The sequence below is a fragment of the Poeciliopsis prolifica genome, unplaced genomic scaffold (genome assembly GCF_027474105.1).
Source record: "Poeciliopsis prolifica strain line A6 unplaced genomic scaffold, Auburn_PproV2 SCAFFOLD029, whole genome shotgun sequence".
In the NCBI taxonomy this organism is placed as follows: Eukaryota; Metazoa; Chordata; class Actinopteri; order Cyprinodontiformes; family Poeciliidae; genus Poeciliopsis; species Poeciliopsis prolifica.
Window position 1 is genome coordinate 172778 of NW_026562404.1, and position 16244 is coordinate 189021.

The following is a 16244-nucleotide window of genomic DNA, read 5'->3' on the forward strand; positions in this document are numbered from 1 at the left end:
GAAACGCATGGATGATTACAGCAGGGGTCAGAATGATTCAAATACGTGACCAGAATTGATCATGCACGATGAGAAGGAGAGCACCATGCAGCACCACAGCATAGTACTAACCTGCACTTTGATTTAGTTATTTTCTGACTGGTGGAAATAGAAGACAAGACAGCACTGTAAATCTCTAAAGCATGAACTCGGTGGTGAAATCTTCAGCTTATGTCAACGTGATCTGATTTCCGACTGCGTTGGTGACCATTTTCCCTCTAAAGGGAAACTTCTGCGTCAGCCGTGAGCTGCTCGATGAAAAACCTTTTGCATAACTGATTTGTGGTGTGATGTGTCAAACTCACCACAGCGGTCCACAGCACAAAAATTTGTCCTCTTCTCCATTGTGGTTGTCTGTGGTCGCCGACTCTGTCTCACTCGTGGGCATGCTGGCTGCAGAGTCACACACACATGCAAATGTAAAAAAAAAAAAGAAAAAGAAAAAGAATTGCATGAAAAAGCTTACAAATTTTACATGACTTACAATTTTATTTCATCAGCATTTTTATTATTATTTTTTAATAAAGCGTTTTTCTTTTTGGCATTAATTTCTTTGTGGTTTAGCTGAGCAATAGGCTAATAAAAGATGTACGTTTTTTCAGATCCATGACTTTTCAGAAAACCAACATCAAATGAAACATTAGAAGCAAAAAAACTGAGAAGCACCAATTTCTTTTATGTTGCAAGTTTCTCTCTTGCATCTTCTCTGCAGTTTGCGTGTGGTATTGTGGTATCTCTGATGGCCGTAAATTATTTGAAAGAAAAGGGAGGAAAAAAGCTAAACTATCTGTGTGACGTCTTCACAAAGTTAACAGGGAGGACAAATGTATCTAGCCTAGAACAGAATATGCTGACTGTTATCAATTACTATAGATTATTATCAAATCAGATTAGCAGATTTTCAAAGCCAGATACTGTACATCAGTTTTCCACAAATTAGGCTGAGCTCTGATTCCCTGGAATTGCATTAGAGTAGAAAGGTTATTGTTTAACTTTTCTGCATGGAAAAAGTCATAACAAATGCATCAGGGTGAAATAAGCTCATTAGCTGTAATCCAAACATCTGAATGTCTAAATGCAATGTTGAAACGTAATGCTTTACTATAGTTCTATATTGTGATATATGGTCTCTGCACTGCAGTAAGTGTTGGTTTTAATAGACATGGGATCAAAACATTTATAAAATACTGAAAATGGAACGATTCATGCATGCAGAAAAAAACAACCTTACTGATGAATAATGAACATATTTGATAATGAATGATGGGCAACCTTTACACCAACACTTCTGATTCAATCCAAGTAAAATATAATTTGCTAAGTAAAATCTTGGGGCAACATTCCAAAGATACTTTTATACCCACATAGACAAATCTCATGCTAAATTTTGTTTTGTTTTGGACAAAATCACCACTAGGTGGCACATTTTCTCCTAGAAACCCTTTAAAACAGGGAAAATGCAGCTGAGATAAGGAAGTTCTGCATTTAATCCTCATTAGCCAGGACATAATTGGAGGAAACTGTTCTGTTTCAAATATTTATATTTGCAGTTACTTATAACTGCTGAACCTATTTAATTTATTTTTTTGCTTTTTTTGCTTAAAACATGTCCTTCTTACACTACAATATGACTTCAGCATTAAAGAAAATGATTATAGATAATAATACAGATGAGGATGGTGATGATAGGGACCATGCACAATAAAACAGCATCAAGAAACAAAGTGCACAAAGGATCCAGCAAACCAAGCCCATCAATGCAAAGACATTCTTCAGGACGAAGGTGAAATGTCCTCATGAACACGCACAGGGGACAGATGAAGTCTTCCTGATGCTCCCGCGCTCAGGTGCACACAAATACATTTACCCTGTGTCTCTGTGGACTGAGAGAACCAGCCAAACTTTCCTTTCTTCTTCTCAGTGAGGTCAGCCAGCGTGACCCCTTGGTGTTATCAACATGCAGTTCACATAGCCAGACAGCAGAGGAAGCAGTGAGTCAACACAAAGCAGAACAAGAGAGAAGAATGAACAGCTACAGGCAACTTCAGAACAAACTACTGATGCAGCTACAGTATCCAGAAAATCACTGATAAACTACAGAAAAAAATATTGATGATTTAAATCTGTCCATACTGTGGAGTATAATAAGAAAAAATAATGGCATTCCTTCACCAGTAATTGATTCAAGGGTTGTTATTTATGAAATGATTAGTTATCAAACAGTATTAGCTATAATGAAAATCAATAAACCTGACTAGTCAGATCTCTCCGCTCATGATTTCTGGACACAATAACCACATACGACATTCTAAAACTGAGGATGATTAGCTGTAAACAAAACTTAAGTGAGAACGTGAGAAGTAAACAGTTGTTAAAAATAAGAAAGATGTGGCAACATATGGGAGGAAGAGGAGAGGAAAAGAGGGAACATCTGATGTTAGTGGCATTCTACAGGCAGTATCTACAAGACAACAGGGGCGCCGCCAGGAATCTTGGGCCCCATGACAAACATAAATAAATAAATGGATAAATAAATAAATGAATAAATAAATAAATTGCGGTGGGCCCCTTTGGGCCTTAGAATTGTCAGAACTTTTTCCCCAATATATGGCGCCCCTGCAAGACACACACGCACACGGACACCCACACTGCAGGAATCAAGGAGAGAACGTTAGTGTGTTATCTCTGTAAACAACAACAACAACAACAACAACAACAACAACAGCAGCAGCAGCAGCAATGGTAAAAGCAGTGCAGATACTGGAGAACATGAACACTGACAGGTGCATGTGAACTGACTGCAAGGCGCGGCAGAGCCATCAGTGCACAGAAGATGAGATTTGTATGATTTCTTTGCAGAAAAAAAAAAAAGATGCACCATCTCAAGTTTATTATGTAACTGCATGATTACTGATTATATAAACAGGGCTCTTCCTTCATCTGTCTTTCAGATGTCCACAAAAAAAAAAAAAAAGCCATGGAAAAAATTAGAAACGTGAGATCATCCAAACTTAGACATATTTTTGAATCCTCCAATTCAAACTTAACATGCGTTTGTTGAGTGGTGAATTGATGGTGAAACTTCACAAGCATTCAGTGACTTTGAAAGACTGCAGAAGAAAATCATGCCACAGTCCTGGGCGGGTCCCTCTGCTGTACTACACGGCGCAAACAGCAATCAAAAAGATCCGGGTGACTCACGATTGCGCTTGCCCTCCTCGTCCCCCTCCTCCTCGTTCTCGGGGTCGATGTCCTCGGCTTGTGTGATCCAGTCCAGGTAGCCTTTAAGGTCCTCCTCCAGCTGCTGCTTCTCGCGCAGCTTCTGGAAGTCGCCGCGAGCTTTGGCCTTTTCACGCTCTTTGGAAAACTCTCTGCAAGGACCAAAAGAGACGACTCAATTGCCTGATTAAGATTAAGGAAGGTTTTCGGGTTTGTTTTCACTTTTTTAGTGGCAAGTAAAAATGTAAACGTACCCACTCAACACTCCCAGGACCAGGTTCAGAACAAAGAACGATCCAAAGATGACCAGACTGACAAAGTAGACCCACGGCAGCTCAAAGCCCATCGCATCATTCATCTGCATTGGAAAATGTTTAATCAATCTCTGCTCACTTATGAAAATATTTGCCTAAGTATTTACTTGAGATAAAAAAAAAAAATTATGTATAAATATTAAATACATGTAAGTAAAAATACTGATTTGTACAAAAATGAAGCAGTGATCAAAAATGTAATGGGACATCAAAGATTCTTTAAAAATTACGCAAAAGATAAATACAAAATATAAATAAAGCTATTTATATTATATTGAAGTAATAACATGTCACTCTAATACATTTTAGTAAAAATCCAACCTTTAGTTTGATTAATATTGGGAAAAAAAATGCATATCAGGAAATAATCAACAGTTATTTTTTTGTTATTTTACATTTTTGAAGAAAACTTACTGGCAACCCTAATGAGAAGAAATGCAGCTTTTTTTAAAATCAAAATGTACTTTTTCAAATTGATCAAAAAGATTAGGAACTTTTAATTAGTGATCTATGACTCTTTTCTCTCAGGCATAAACATGAGGTGAAATAAAATCTGATTTAATTTAGATATGCTTTGGTCTTCATAACTCAGTAAACTGCTTCAAGAACCCATCTGCTAACCATAAAGTCTTTACTTACAAAGCTATTGCTTTATTTTACACTACAAAATATGTATTTTTAATTCATGCAAGTTGTAGTTAAAAAAATGGTTTGTGATTTATATTTCTAAAAGAAAAATCAGAAAGTGGAATCAGCAGGTCAGAGCTTTACAAAGTATGGCACAGGAAATGATTTCTGATCAGTGCATCGTTGCTCCTCAATACACAGAAAATTGGCTTCTTTTCTGTTTTCTGTTTTTTATAGATGTGGATCAATTGGATTTCAGCTTCACTCACAAAGTGCCACATACCCGCCCACCAGGCACGAACTGCTAAAGTTGGCCAATTCAACTAGAACAGGTCGTATGGCACATGTAACATAAATGACCATCTATCCGTAAATCAATTCTTTATTGTTTTGGGTTTGTCAGACCTTCTTCTCTCCAGCAACACAACACCAACACTGAGATGAAATTGCCATGGCAACACAGCGTAAAATATGTGGAGAGGAAGAAAAAAGGACTTCAGGAAGACAGCAGAGGAAGAGAAAGAGGGAGAAGTTCATTATTTCACAGATGAGGGTCACCGTTGGTAAATGAGTGGGAGGACTGAGATAAAGCTCGTAAGTGTTTTGGCTAATTAAAAGCCCTTGCTGGTTTTTGCTAATGAGAAGCCAAGAGTTTTCAAGCTTTTTAAATCGATGACACTTGTTTATTCAAAGGAAAGCCACTGTCCAGGCTGCAGCTCTGAAAGGAATCCTTGTCATGTGTGACCCTTGTGATGCTGCTTAATGAGATTTTATATCGCAAAGGCTTCAGCTGCATGTCAGAACAAATATTGTGATCACGCTTGAAACAAAAAGTCAGAAATCGGTGGCAGATTCAGGCTTCTGGGTCATTTTTGTAGCATTTGATTACCCAGTAGAGAACGTCGGTCCAGCCTTCCATGGTGATACACTGGAAAACGGTGAGCATGGCAAACAGGAAGTTGTCAAAGTTGGTGATGCCGTTGTTGGGGCCTTGCCAGCCCTCTCTGCAAATGGTGCCGTTGACCAGGCAGCGGCGGCCGTGCCCTGAGACAGCGCACGGCGCGGGCTCCTCCTCTGCCAGAGCTCCTGGAGGCGAGAACACAAACACACCAAACGCTAAAGACAAGCCAAAACTGTTTTCATGTCACGACCTTTACAGCACATGATTGGAGTTTAACACAGAGAGAAATGCAATCAGCATAAAAAAACTCCAAATCTCAGCCATTTTTTTCATGTTCAGCTTACATTATTGCACATCTGCATGTGTCTTAATGATCAAAATGATTAAATTAGGATAAAATACAACTCGGTCCTCCAAAAGCAGAGATATTGTTCAATCTGAAAAGCCTGGTCAGTTAATATTTTCCTTTTTTAACAACTGATGCAATAACTTCATGAGAAATGTTTTCTGGTTCCACTCCCAGTGATATTAAATAGATCACACAGATGCCCAGATACTTATTTCGACTTTCCAACAGCAAGAATCTCTCCTACTCTGCTTTTATTTTTTTTACATTTACACTTATTTATCTTTAAACATGAGTACATTTCTTGAATGATTGTGCGATTTTGTAAGCGACATTAAGTCAAAGAGTGGGCTTGTTTACATAATAGCTAGATATTTGTCATTTAATCACAGGATTTAATCCACCGTCTGCTGCTGTGTCCTGTTCTCAGCTGCTTGTCACCATTCACATACAAGGTGCATTATTCCATTCATTCCCAGGGATTAAATCCTGTACCTGTGGTAATCTCAGATCCACAATATGTCTGTTTCGTGTGAAAGAAAGATAGAAGCTATGAAATAAAGACCAGCTTACCTGATTTTATGACGAAGCATGTGGCGTGCATCTTTCCGATGAAGAGCTCCAGGCCGATGATGGCGTAGATGATGATTACAAAGAGGACCAGCAGAGCAATGTGAAGGAGGGGAACCATGGCTTTAATTATGGAGTTTAAAACCACCTGTAGACCTGTAAACACACACATTAGTGTCAAAGTCAAAGCCTCAGCAAATCATAACTTTTATTGATTTTCTGATAATAAAAGTATGTCCTTCCTTGCATTTTTGACAATTGGACGCTGCCATTGTTGAAGTTCAGGCTACAGCCAGATCGCATTTTTAAAAATGATTAATCTCAGAAAAGTTTTGTAGCTCAAGTAGAATATAAGACGCACTACTGGGTAACTAATGATCATCCAAATACCAATTAGTGTATCAACAGCATCCCGTATGCAAAGCAGCTGTACAAACCTCAAAACTAACAACCTGTTAAATCCTTCTACTAGCTCTCACAATGACATGATGTACACAAAAGCCCGGATGTTGTTTTCTGTGCGTAATTAAACTGCACAGACGAACATAGACAAATATCAGACAAAAGCAGAGCTGAAAAACACATTTTCAGGCTAACTTTGTGTTTCCCAGCCGTCCTTTCTTGCCTCAGAGAGCCAAATGATCCGCTGCCATGGAAACTGAAATAATGCAAACAGATCAGTGCACGTGCAAATGTAAGGTCGTACGTTTTGGAAACAGAAGCAGGGAAGAAAGCACCATCTTCTCGAGTTCACGATAGGAACTGTAGAGATGCTATGTGTGCAAAATAACCTTTTTTAAAATACTGTGGAAATAAATACATTGTAGAGGTTTTGTATTTGCATTTTTTTTTATTTTGGTAAGTATGTCGTCTTGGCTACTACAATAATCTTCTTTATTAATCCACGTTTATTGGCTAAATTGTTTTATTGTTTGAGGTCAGCAGTGTGCTCCAGAAATGAAAAGTGTAACAAAGTCAGACTGACTAACCTCAGCAATATACTCATATAGATAACCAGCCTTCTAAAACCGGGTCACCGGTCCAGTTTATGATGCTTCAGTACTGTCCACCAGTTCCCAATATCTCACAACAACTACATCTTTATTAAAACACTCACTGACTGCAATTAACACTGACTGTTTGCTGTAATGTGTTAGCTAAGCAAACACAAGGAGGAGGTCATACACACACACCTGAAATCACTGATAGCAAATTAATGTTTTGTTGTTGTTTTTTTTCTGGAGACTAAATGTCACGTAAGATTAAACCTTCAAATGTTTTATGCTTAACTTTATCACAAACTTGACGTTTTTGTTGTCTTTAGATAAAGTTTCTCCCTCACTGACATGTAACTAGCTGATTTTTTATTTCCAATAATGATGAACGCTCCCTCATTATTGGTGTTGCTGAAGAAAATTAACCCTCTACAGAAAGATTATAACATGTCCTTTGATCCTGACCTGCTACTGCCTTTAACCAGAGGCCTGATTTTACGTCATGAGTGGACGGGGTGTTGTAGAGCCCAGGTGTGTAGCTTTATGGGTGTGTTGTGCTTAAAATGCAAAACAGGCCCTGGCTGTTTCTGAGATAATATCTCAAATCAGTCAATATGTTTCTAACACAAATATTTGCAAAACCAGAAATTTTGCCTCTGAAATTGAAGTTGGTTTGGTCATTGTCAAATGCTATCAGCGCTTAATGTTGACATCCTGTTGCATGAAACTCTTAATTTCCATCCATCCATTTCCCCTCCATCCCTCTAGAGGGGTCGGGAGGAGTGCTGGTGCTTTTCGCCAGTGAACGTTTCGGGCGAGAGGCGAAGTTCACCCTGGGCGGGTCGCCAGTCTGTTGCAGAGACTCTTAATTTGAAAGAAAAAGTACATCATTCTTGAGTCGCCCTGCTGTGTAGAGAGACGACTGAAGAAGATCTTATTCATCTTTAAACTCAGCCCATCTTGTTCTCATCAACCTACTACAATGCATCGTCTCGTTGGGTGAGCTGGATGGATCTATACATTGTTCAGCCTGGACTCAACACACTAATGGAAGTTCTGGACACTTTTGGTCCACTCACTCTTTAAGTCACTTTAGTCTTTGCAAGCAAACTACTTGAGCTATTTCTTTTATAACAATACTTTTTCATGCTGATGAATCTGATGAGCAACAGCACCTTTAGTTTTTAGTCTATCAGGTCAACCCAAACCACCCAGGTTACATCAGTCTGTTTACAAATCACAGTAATAAGTGTCTTAAACCAAGCTTATGAAAACGGCTTGTGTGAATATTTACACAGTTCAGTGAACATTAAGGGATGACTGAAGATTTCTGAATTAACTCACTGGGAACTCCAGAAACAAGGCGAAGAGGTCGAAGCACGCGAAAGGCTCTGAGGGCCTTCACGTCAAAGCCCCCTGGTTTGCCTCCAGTCTGCCCACCAGAGTCAGCGTCTTTGGTTATCATTTCCAGGACAACACTGAACAACCTGAGCATAAAGTTAAATTAAATTAAATAAAATAAGGGATGGAGAGGTGAAAAGGGTAAAATGGCTATGATAGAGAAGAACAGTGACACCAAAAAGAAGAACTGCAGCTAAATGATTAAAGAACATGTGTCGCAAATCATAAACATAGCTTGGGATCGTTTTTGTATTTTGTCTGTGAGCATGCACCTGTGTGAGGCACACTGTGAACATATATGGCCAGTTCATATGAGGTGTTTGATTGCTGTCAGACATTTTATTGTAATTTGAGAAAAACCTGTGAGGAGAAAAAAAACCCTTCTGGGTTTAAAGAAAACATTTTAAGTGTCGATCTAACAGGGCCATTGATCAGTTTATTTATCTGTTCTGTATGTCATTGCTTGTTCACCTTATTCATTCACAAATCAGCTGAATTTACACTTAAATCCCACATGGGCGAGGTGGTTTACCCACAACCACACACACAGCCTTCACTCTGTTCCAGGATGCATGTGTGTGGATCTGCATCTGTGCACGTTTACGTAACTGTACATGTGCACAACAATTGCTGCCATCTGGAATTTGTTGGAATCATAATGTACAAATAAACGTATAAAAAGTCCTTTGAAAACCACCTCTTGCTCCGGATCTCTTGGCGTGTGTTTCTACAGGCTTTGTATAACGAGACATGTTTGGCTTAAACTCAGGCTGATTGAATGGGGAGAATTTGAGCACCTGCATTGAATTTCAGGTTGGATGATTGGGGCTATAATTGTTTGTGTCATAGTTCAGTACGGAGTAATTTAGAGAGAATGTCTGTGTAAATGGCAGTGATCTTACCCCACAATGACGATGACAAAGTCCAACATGTTCCATCCGTTTCTGACGTAGGAGTTTTGGTGCATGACTAAGCCATAGGCAATAATCTTCAGAAATGTTTCTATTGTAAAAATGATCAGGAAGGCATATTCTACTGTTTCCTGCAGAGAGAGATAGAGAAAAGAAACGAGAACAGGAGAAACACAGGTTAGGGTACTTTCTGAACATCAGTGTTGTTTTCATTAACAATGACAACAACAAAATTATTTAGCTGACGACCCTTTTTTTCATGAGGATAACGCGGCAATGACAAAAAAACAACATGGCTCTATATGGTGACTAAAGCTTGACAAGAAGAAAATGTTTGTGCGTAATCTGTCAGACTTCAGGAAGAGAGGAAGCAAGAAAACAAGGGAAAGAAGAAGGAAAAACACAATAATTAAACAAAGTCACAGGGAATAAAGTCTAGAATAGAGCAAATATTTTCCAATCTTTTCCAAACCTAAAAATATGTAATCAAATTCAGACTCTTCCATGGATCTCAAAATTGCGTGGAAAGGTTTTACTGTCTTTACCTTCATTTTCTCATTGTCCTGTTTCTTACATCAGTGTTTTTTTTTTGGGGGGGGGGGGTATCTCTTTCCCAAACATTAACTGTATGTTTCAAACCAGAAATCATAAAGTTAGCAAGCTGGCAGGTAAAATGCACAAAAAGACAGATGCATTGTTGATCTGAAGGACACAAAGCCGACACAAAGAAGCACAGTTACAGCAAAGACACTGATGACTCCGGTGACACGCACACTAACTTCACACCCACTCTCACAGGCTGAGAGTCTTGCAATGGTTTGGAAACTCAAAGCTTCTATCAGAAAGGCATTGAGCCAACAACACAAACACATTCACAGAAGGACTGTAGCTGCATCGCAGAAAGTGTTTTTCAAGTTTCAAATGCATAACCATCAATTTCTGCAGTTTACCCGGATGTCACAGGTTCACGTTCCTCTTCTGATCTAGTAACTAATTCCTGTAATGAACATCAAGATAAAGAGCCACTTCCAGGCACTAGATGCAGCACTGGTCCTTTACTCAAAGTTGTAAAGAGCAGCATTTAAATGCTAAATGGGGAGATTATTGTCAAGAAGCTGATAAAGCATCAGTTGATGACAAGACTTTTTAATGGACATAGAGTATTCGTTTATTTTAACTGGGTAAATAGGGTTTGTTGATCTGTGTTTGCATTCAGTTGTCACTAAATGCAACTGAATCAGGGAAGACAGACTTAAGTCCAAAGGTATAAACAGAAAAAATCTTTTGATTGAAAAAATAAATAAATATAAGCATTTTGTTCTAAAATTAAGTAAAAGTTTTTCTGTTACGGATGTATCTATTCATGTATTAGATCTGAAAAGTATTCTGGCTTAACTAGCATTTTGTCACTTCAATTCATTGTGGCCTTTTTGTAATAAAAGTCTGTATATACTGTGTGAGAGATTTGTCCACATGTTCTTTTTATTATTATCATTATTTTCAAAGAAATAATAAAAACCAGCAAAATAATAATCTTCAAGAATGTGAAACATTTTTTCTGTAGTGACAGTCACAAAAAGAAATGTGCAAAACCATTAATTCATCCCTCTTTCAGTCTGGATCATTCAGAAGAGCAACTCAGTGGCTGTTTAATAATTAATTTCTTGTGGGTGACTGTGTGTTTGACTCCGAAACGTTTACTAGCATTAACTGAGCGCAGCGCCACTGCAGCGGCTGGGTGATGACCTGTGAAGAACAACATAATTCAGAGCTTTTTCACACTAAGAGCCTTTGCCGTCTGCCTCCATTCGGTTTAACATCCACTTGTTGTTTACAGAAGACTGAAATGTCCATTCTTCTGCTTCTTGAACAGCTGACGGTCAGTGCTTGTGTGTGTGTGTGTGTGTGTGTCTGTGCGTGTGTGTGTGTCTGTGCGTGTGTGTGTGTGTCTGTGTGTGTGTGTGTCTGTGCGTGTGTGTGTGTCTGTGCGTGTGCGTGTGTGTGTCTGTGCGTCTTGAATTTGTAAAGCTGTGGCGACAAATGTGACAATGCAGATTACTGGGTTGCATTATTGCAAAACTGTTTGGTTTGCATTTCATTTTTTGTTTCTCTCTGCTGATCTAGATCAAGTGATGATATATTTATTTGGGGGAGCGGGGAAATCCCACTTGGAGAAATTGATTTTTTTTTTCCATGGGATCATTTGTACCACTATCGCTGGCATCGTTGCCCATCAGATTTCGAATGACCCCCTTTCAGCAATAGAGCAGTATTTGTCATTTTAGCTTTTATTTTAAAAGTTATTTACTGTAATTACATGTAGATAAATAAAATCCATAGTGTAAGTCACACTTTTTTACCCTCAAACTTTACACTTCTAATTCTGTGACCCGTCTTTTCAGGGAACTGAACCATTTCGTTTCTAACTTCTCGGCTCAGGAATCTTCTGTGCTGAGGGATCATTAAATCCATGGCATGGATTTTATAGGTGTAGGCAGATACATGAGAGGTTTTTCCCCTCTTTGTGTGTTACAAACCTTATAATGACCTCATAATGGGATTAACATGCATGACATGATATGACATAATATCATTAAAACCTTTACTCCTCACAACGCCATGGGGACATCAGGATGAGAGAAGCGCAGGCCTGAAGCTCTTTGATGATGCGTTCATTTAAGTCGACGTGATGAATAAATGAACAGAGAGACAGATTAACGGAGCTCCCGCTTTCTGTGCGTTTCTGCGTCATGTGAGCTATGCATCGACAAACGAGCGATACCCACTGTTTTTGTTTCCTGTGTCCTGGATCAGAGACGATCGTTCCCTCTGAGGTTGTAGTAAAAATAACGTTGCCATGGAAATCAGGCTTGTCTTGTGAGTGGGCAGAGAAAGAGACTTGAAATAATCAAGTGAGAGAAACTCAAGACAACTGCCCTTAATACAGCAAACTCCTTCAATTAGACTCCAGAGCGTCTCTCTCATCTCTAGGTTTTATGAGTCTTTTGTGGACTCTGGTCTCATTCTGACTAGTTTTGGCAACTCTGATGAAAATGGTTGGTTTTCTGGCAGACACCTGACTTCTGCAAATTATCACCAAGACTTAAATATATTATGAACTGGAAGATGCTGAAACATCAGTGTGTGAAATGAAAGGAGCACCTGCTCCAATATTATCAACAACAAGTGAGATTTGCAGCTCCACCTGCTGATAAGCTGAATAGTTTCTGGAGCAAAGTTTGTAGTCAGGTGTGATGAAGACTCAGCTGTTTGGCCTCAATATGAATAAGTTTATGTGGAGGAGTCAAGGTGAGGCTCTTTAAACCTAGGATAGCTGTTCCTTCTGTCAAGCATGGTGGTGGCAGCATCATGCCTAGGGTTTTTTATTTTTCATCAGTAAGAAAACTACCTATATGTTCTTCAACTTCACCTCAAATCAGCAGCTAGACGACTGAACACTGCAACAGGACAGTGATCTCAAACATATCAGAAGATGTTTGGGAGAGACATGACCAAACTCTTCTGAAGTTATATAAACTATTTTGAATTAAACATATTATTTCTATTTATATTTAGATTCCCGCTGCAAATAGATGTCAGATTTTCAGATAGATTCATGCCAGATGCTTGCAAGAGGCGTGAGGTTTCTCTACACCTTATAAAGTGACATTTAATCAAATAAAAATGGAAAATCCACAATGATTTCAAACTTGTGCATCCAATTGTTGCCTTCAAAATAAATTAAAGTGGCTACAAAAAGCAAATGTACCCCAATGTTAAGATAACAGTTAAAATACAAAATTAGAGGACCCCAGGGAAATGACAGATCAATGCTCTACCTTTAAGCCTGGGGACCGCTGCCACAAAAAATATCACAAAATGATGCTGGAAGAATGTTTTTGTGTTATTTTGTTTCATTTAAAACGGTAGATTATGCTGATCTGTCCGTGTCATAAATTGTGGTTGAAGAACGGTGAGGATGGAAGCGGAGGACCCAGGTTGGTGCAAAACGATGATGGTTTTAATGATGAAATACAAAAATCCAGACAGCACAGGTGAGCAGAAGACTAGGAGCTCAGAACTGGAATAACTTAAAAAACAAGCACAGGGGAGTACAGCCTGACACCACAACGGTACTGACAAGGCCCCTACAAGGAGCAGGGGACGCAGGTGGGATTAAATACACAAGGGATAATCAGGGAACACGAGCAGGGAGCAATCAAGGGGCGAGCGGGGACAACACAGAGACTCAACTGAACACAGAAACCTAAATTAATACACAGAAAAAACAAAACATTTCAGTCTGCTCTGCAGTTTCTCAAGGACTCAGTTATTTTGAATAAGGCTCAGACACCAAAAAAGACACAGCTTGATTAATTTAAGGCAGAACAGTGTCTCCTGCGAGCTCAAAAATCCCCTGGTTTGGAGGTGGGACAAGTTTGTTAGGTTGACCGAGCTGAAGCTAAAATGAACTGGAGGTTTCTGGGCATAGAAAGGAAGTCAATTCTCAACGTTACGCAAGTTTTAATCATGATACCTGCCAATCCTCTCTATTGAGTTTGAATTTCAGTGTTGCTCCGTCCCAATACCAATTGATTTTGTTGTGTTTCAGAATATTTTTAAAGCTTGTGGACATATATCTCTCTCACAGAGCATACAGGCTAAAAAAAATTGCACCTGAAAGGCTCTTTTATAAAAAAAAAAAAATCCACACTGAATTGAACTGACAAGATGTGAAAATGCTATTCAAGACTTTTCCTCTTGATGTCATACCCACAAGTTCACAACACTTTTCAGACTTAACACATTGAGCTTTCAGCTTATTTGATATTTGTTGAGATTTTAAGTAAGAGTTTCCTAAATCCATCTTTAAAATGAATAACTTTCTAGGTAATAAACTGCCTACTGATAACTATTTCACAGAAAAAACACTTAAAATTTTCCAAAATATCCCTTGGAAATTATAACAGGGTCCTACACCAATGTTCAAACAATGAGCTTGGTTCATTATAGACCAAGTCACAGAGAAATATATTTTCTACAGATGATTGTCTGTTATTAGAGCCAAAAAACATTGATAAGATTTTCACTCTTCATTGTCCCTCAACACTAAGAGGAACAGTTTTCATCAGTTCGACGGAGACAGAGTTAGATGGTACGTTTCATACAGAACATCATGAGTGTGCAGCCAGAATGCAGAACGTAAACCCAATCATTAAATCCCAAAATGGTAATTAAACTCTATCACTGTCGTCTCCAATAAAGACACGATGTCAGCAGCAGTAGTGAGTTGCTTGTACTCTGCAAGTGTCACATTATGTTGTGTGAATCTTTGCAGTTTTACAAACAAGCGAATCTTTTTGCGCTCCCCAGGCACTTATGACTAACTAATTATTCAAAAGAAGGTTTTATTGGACATTTTTTCTTCAGTTATCTAAAGCTACAATCATGCTGCGTGTACAAGCAGCTCGATCAATTAGAAACCTTCCTGTGATAAGATCAAGATCAACAACACTGAAAACATGATAAAGCCGAGCCTTTCAAAATGTGTTTTTTTATTTAGTTTAAATAATCCATAAAGTTATCAGCGATGTTTATGTGCGTTCAAATGTTTCTCCGCGCTCAGCTGATGGATTTTGTTTTTCTTTGTAAATTAGATTCAAGGACAAAAGCTCTTGGTCAACTTCAGGCCTTTCAGTTTATGTAGACGATCTTCCCTCAGATTTACGCTGACATGCAGACATGTAGCTTTATATTTGAATAATGAATTATTTAGAGACTTATGAAAAATGGATGAGCAGTTTTCTTGCAACCAGTTTAAAAAACATGCCAGACAAATCCATAAGAAAAGAAAAGGAGCTCAATTTAGTGGATTTAAAGCGTTTAAGTGAAACCAGCATGATACGATATGCCCAGCTTCCTCTGTGAAGAAATAATAATCAGTATCTTTGTTTTGTAAATTAGATCCAATTTCATGAAATCAAACATTAAGCGACACAAATCCAGACTCCTGGTTACACAAGGCCACATACAACCTGACAGCACTTTCTACTTCCAGAAGTAGAAAGTGTGAGAAAGAGTGATTGGAGGAGACAAGGGTGGATGTGTTAAAGGCACAGCTGCTGGTCTGCAGAATTTGATTTCTTTTTATAAAATTTTATTCTCTCTGGGTTTGCAGAAGATGGCAGTACATGAACATTTAGACTGCAATGTGAAAATGGCCACAACGTCATTCTAAAACAGGACAATCAAGAAAGAGCAGAGATATTTTTAGCCAACTGCATCCATCCATCCATCCATCCATCCATCCATCCATCCATCCATCCATCCATCCATCCATCCATCCATCAGAGGGCATCCTAACCAGGACAGTTTTAATTTCTCTTTAATGACAGAAAAAATACCTTTTCTAAATAAACAGAAAAAGTATCTACCATAACGACACATTTTTGTGGTAAAATATAGCAATGATTTTTCAAAAACACTTCAAAATTCCCATCTATTCAGGGCCTGTGGTACAAACATTCATACCCAGCATGTCATTCATGATTGAAGTTGGACAGTTACATCTGGGTGCCCCGGGTCTAAAGCCCAATAAACGAGGCGAAGATTATATTTGTCTGCCGCTTGTTCCACGGACTGTGCAGTCAGAAGATGTCTGCGTGGGACAGATTAGTGCAGAAAGAGACTGCTGACAGTATTTATGCAATAAAACCAAAAACACCATGATTGAACTTTAATATAGTGCCATGTTGCTTAACATGGCACTATATTAACATCGACAGTCACCAGAGAGAAAAAGCCAGAGTCAAAGGAATATTGAAGATAAATCACAAAACACAGCACTCTCAAAGATCCTTCACATTATGGGGCTCTTATAAAACACATACATTTAATCCTCTTTATTTGTGATATTTTAAG

General features: G+C 38.6%; 1 protein-coding gene across 1 annotated transcript in view; it reads right to left on the minus strand.

Moving 5' to 3' along the window:
- The window catches only part of LOC129372579 (voltage-dependent L-type calcium channel subunit alpha-1D-like), a 69085-nt gene that overhangs the window by 27059 nt on the left and 25782 nt on the right, over nucleotides 1-16244 (minus strand). The window contains 9 exon segments of the mRNA XM_055049997.1: nucleotides 112-138; nucleotides 345-432; nucleotides 1907-1981; nucleotides 3241-3410; nucleotides 3513-3616; nucleotides 5089-5285; nucleotides 6020-6172; nucleotides 8356-8498; nucleotides 9315-9454. Coding sequence (XP_054905972.1) covers nucleotides 112-138; nucleotides 345-432; nucleotides 1907-1981; nucleotides 3241-3410; nucleotides 3513-3616; nucleotides 5089-5285; nucleotides 6020-6172; nucleotides 8356-8498; nucleotides 9315-9454 — 1097 coding nt within the window.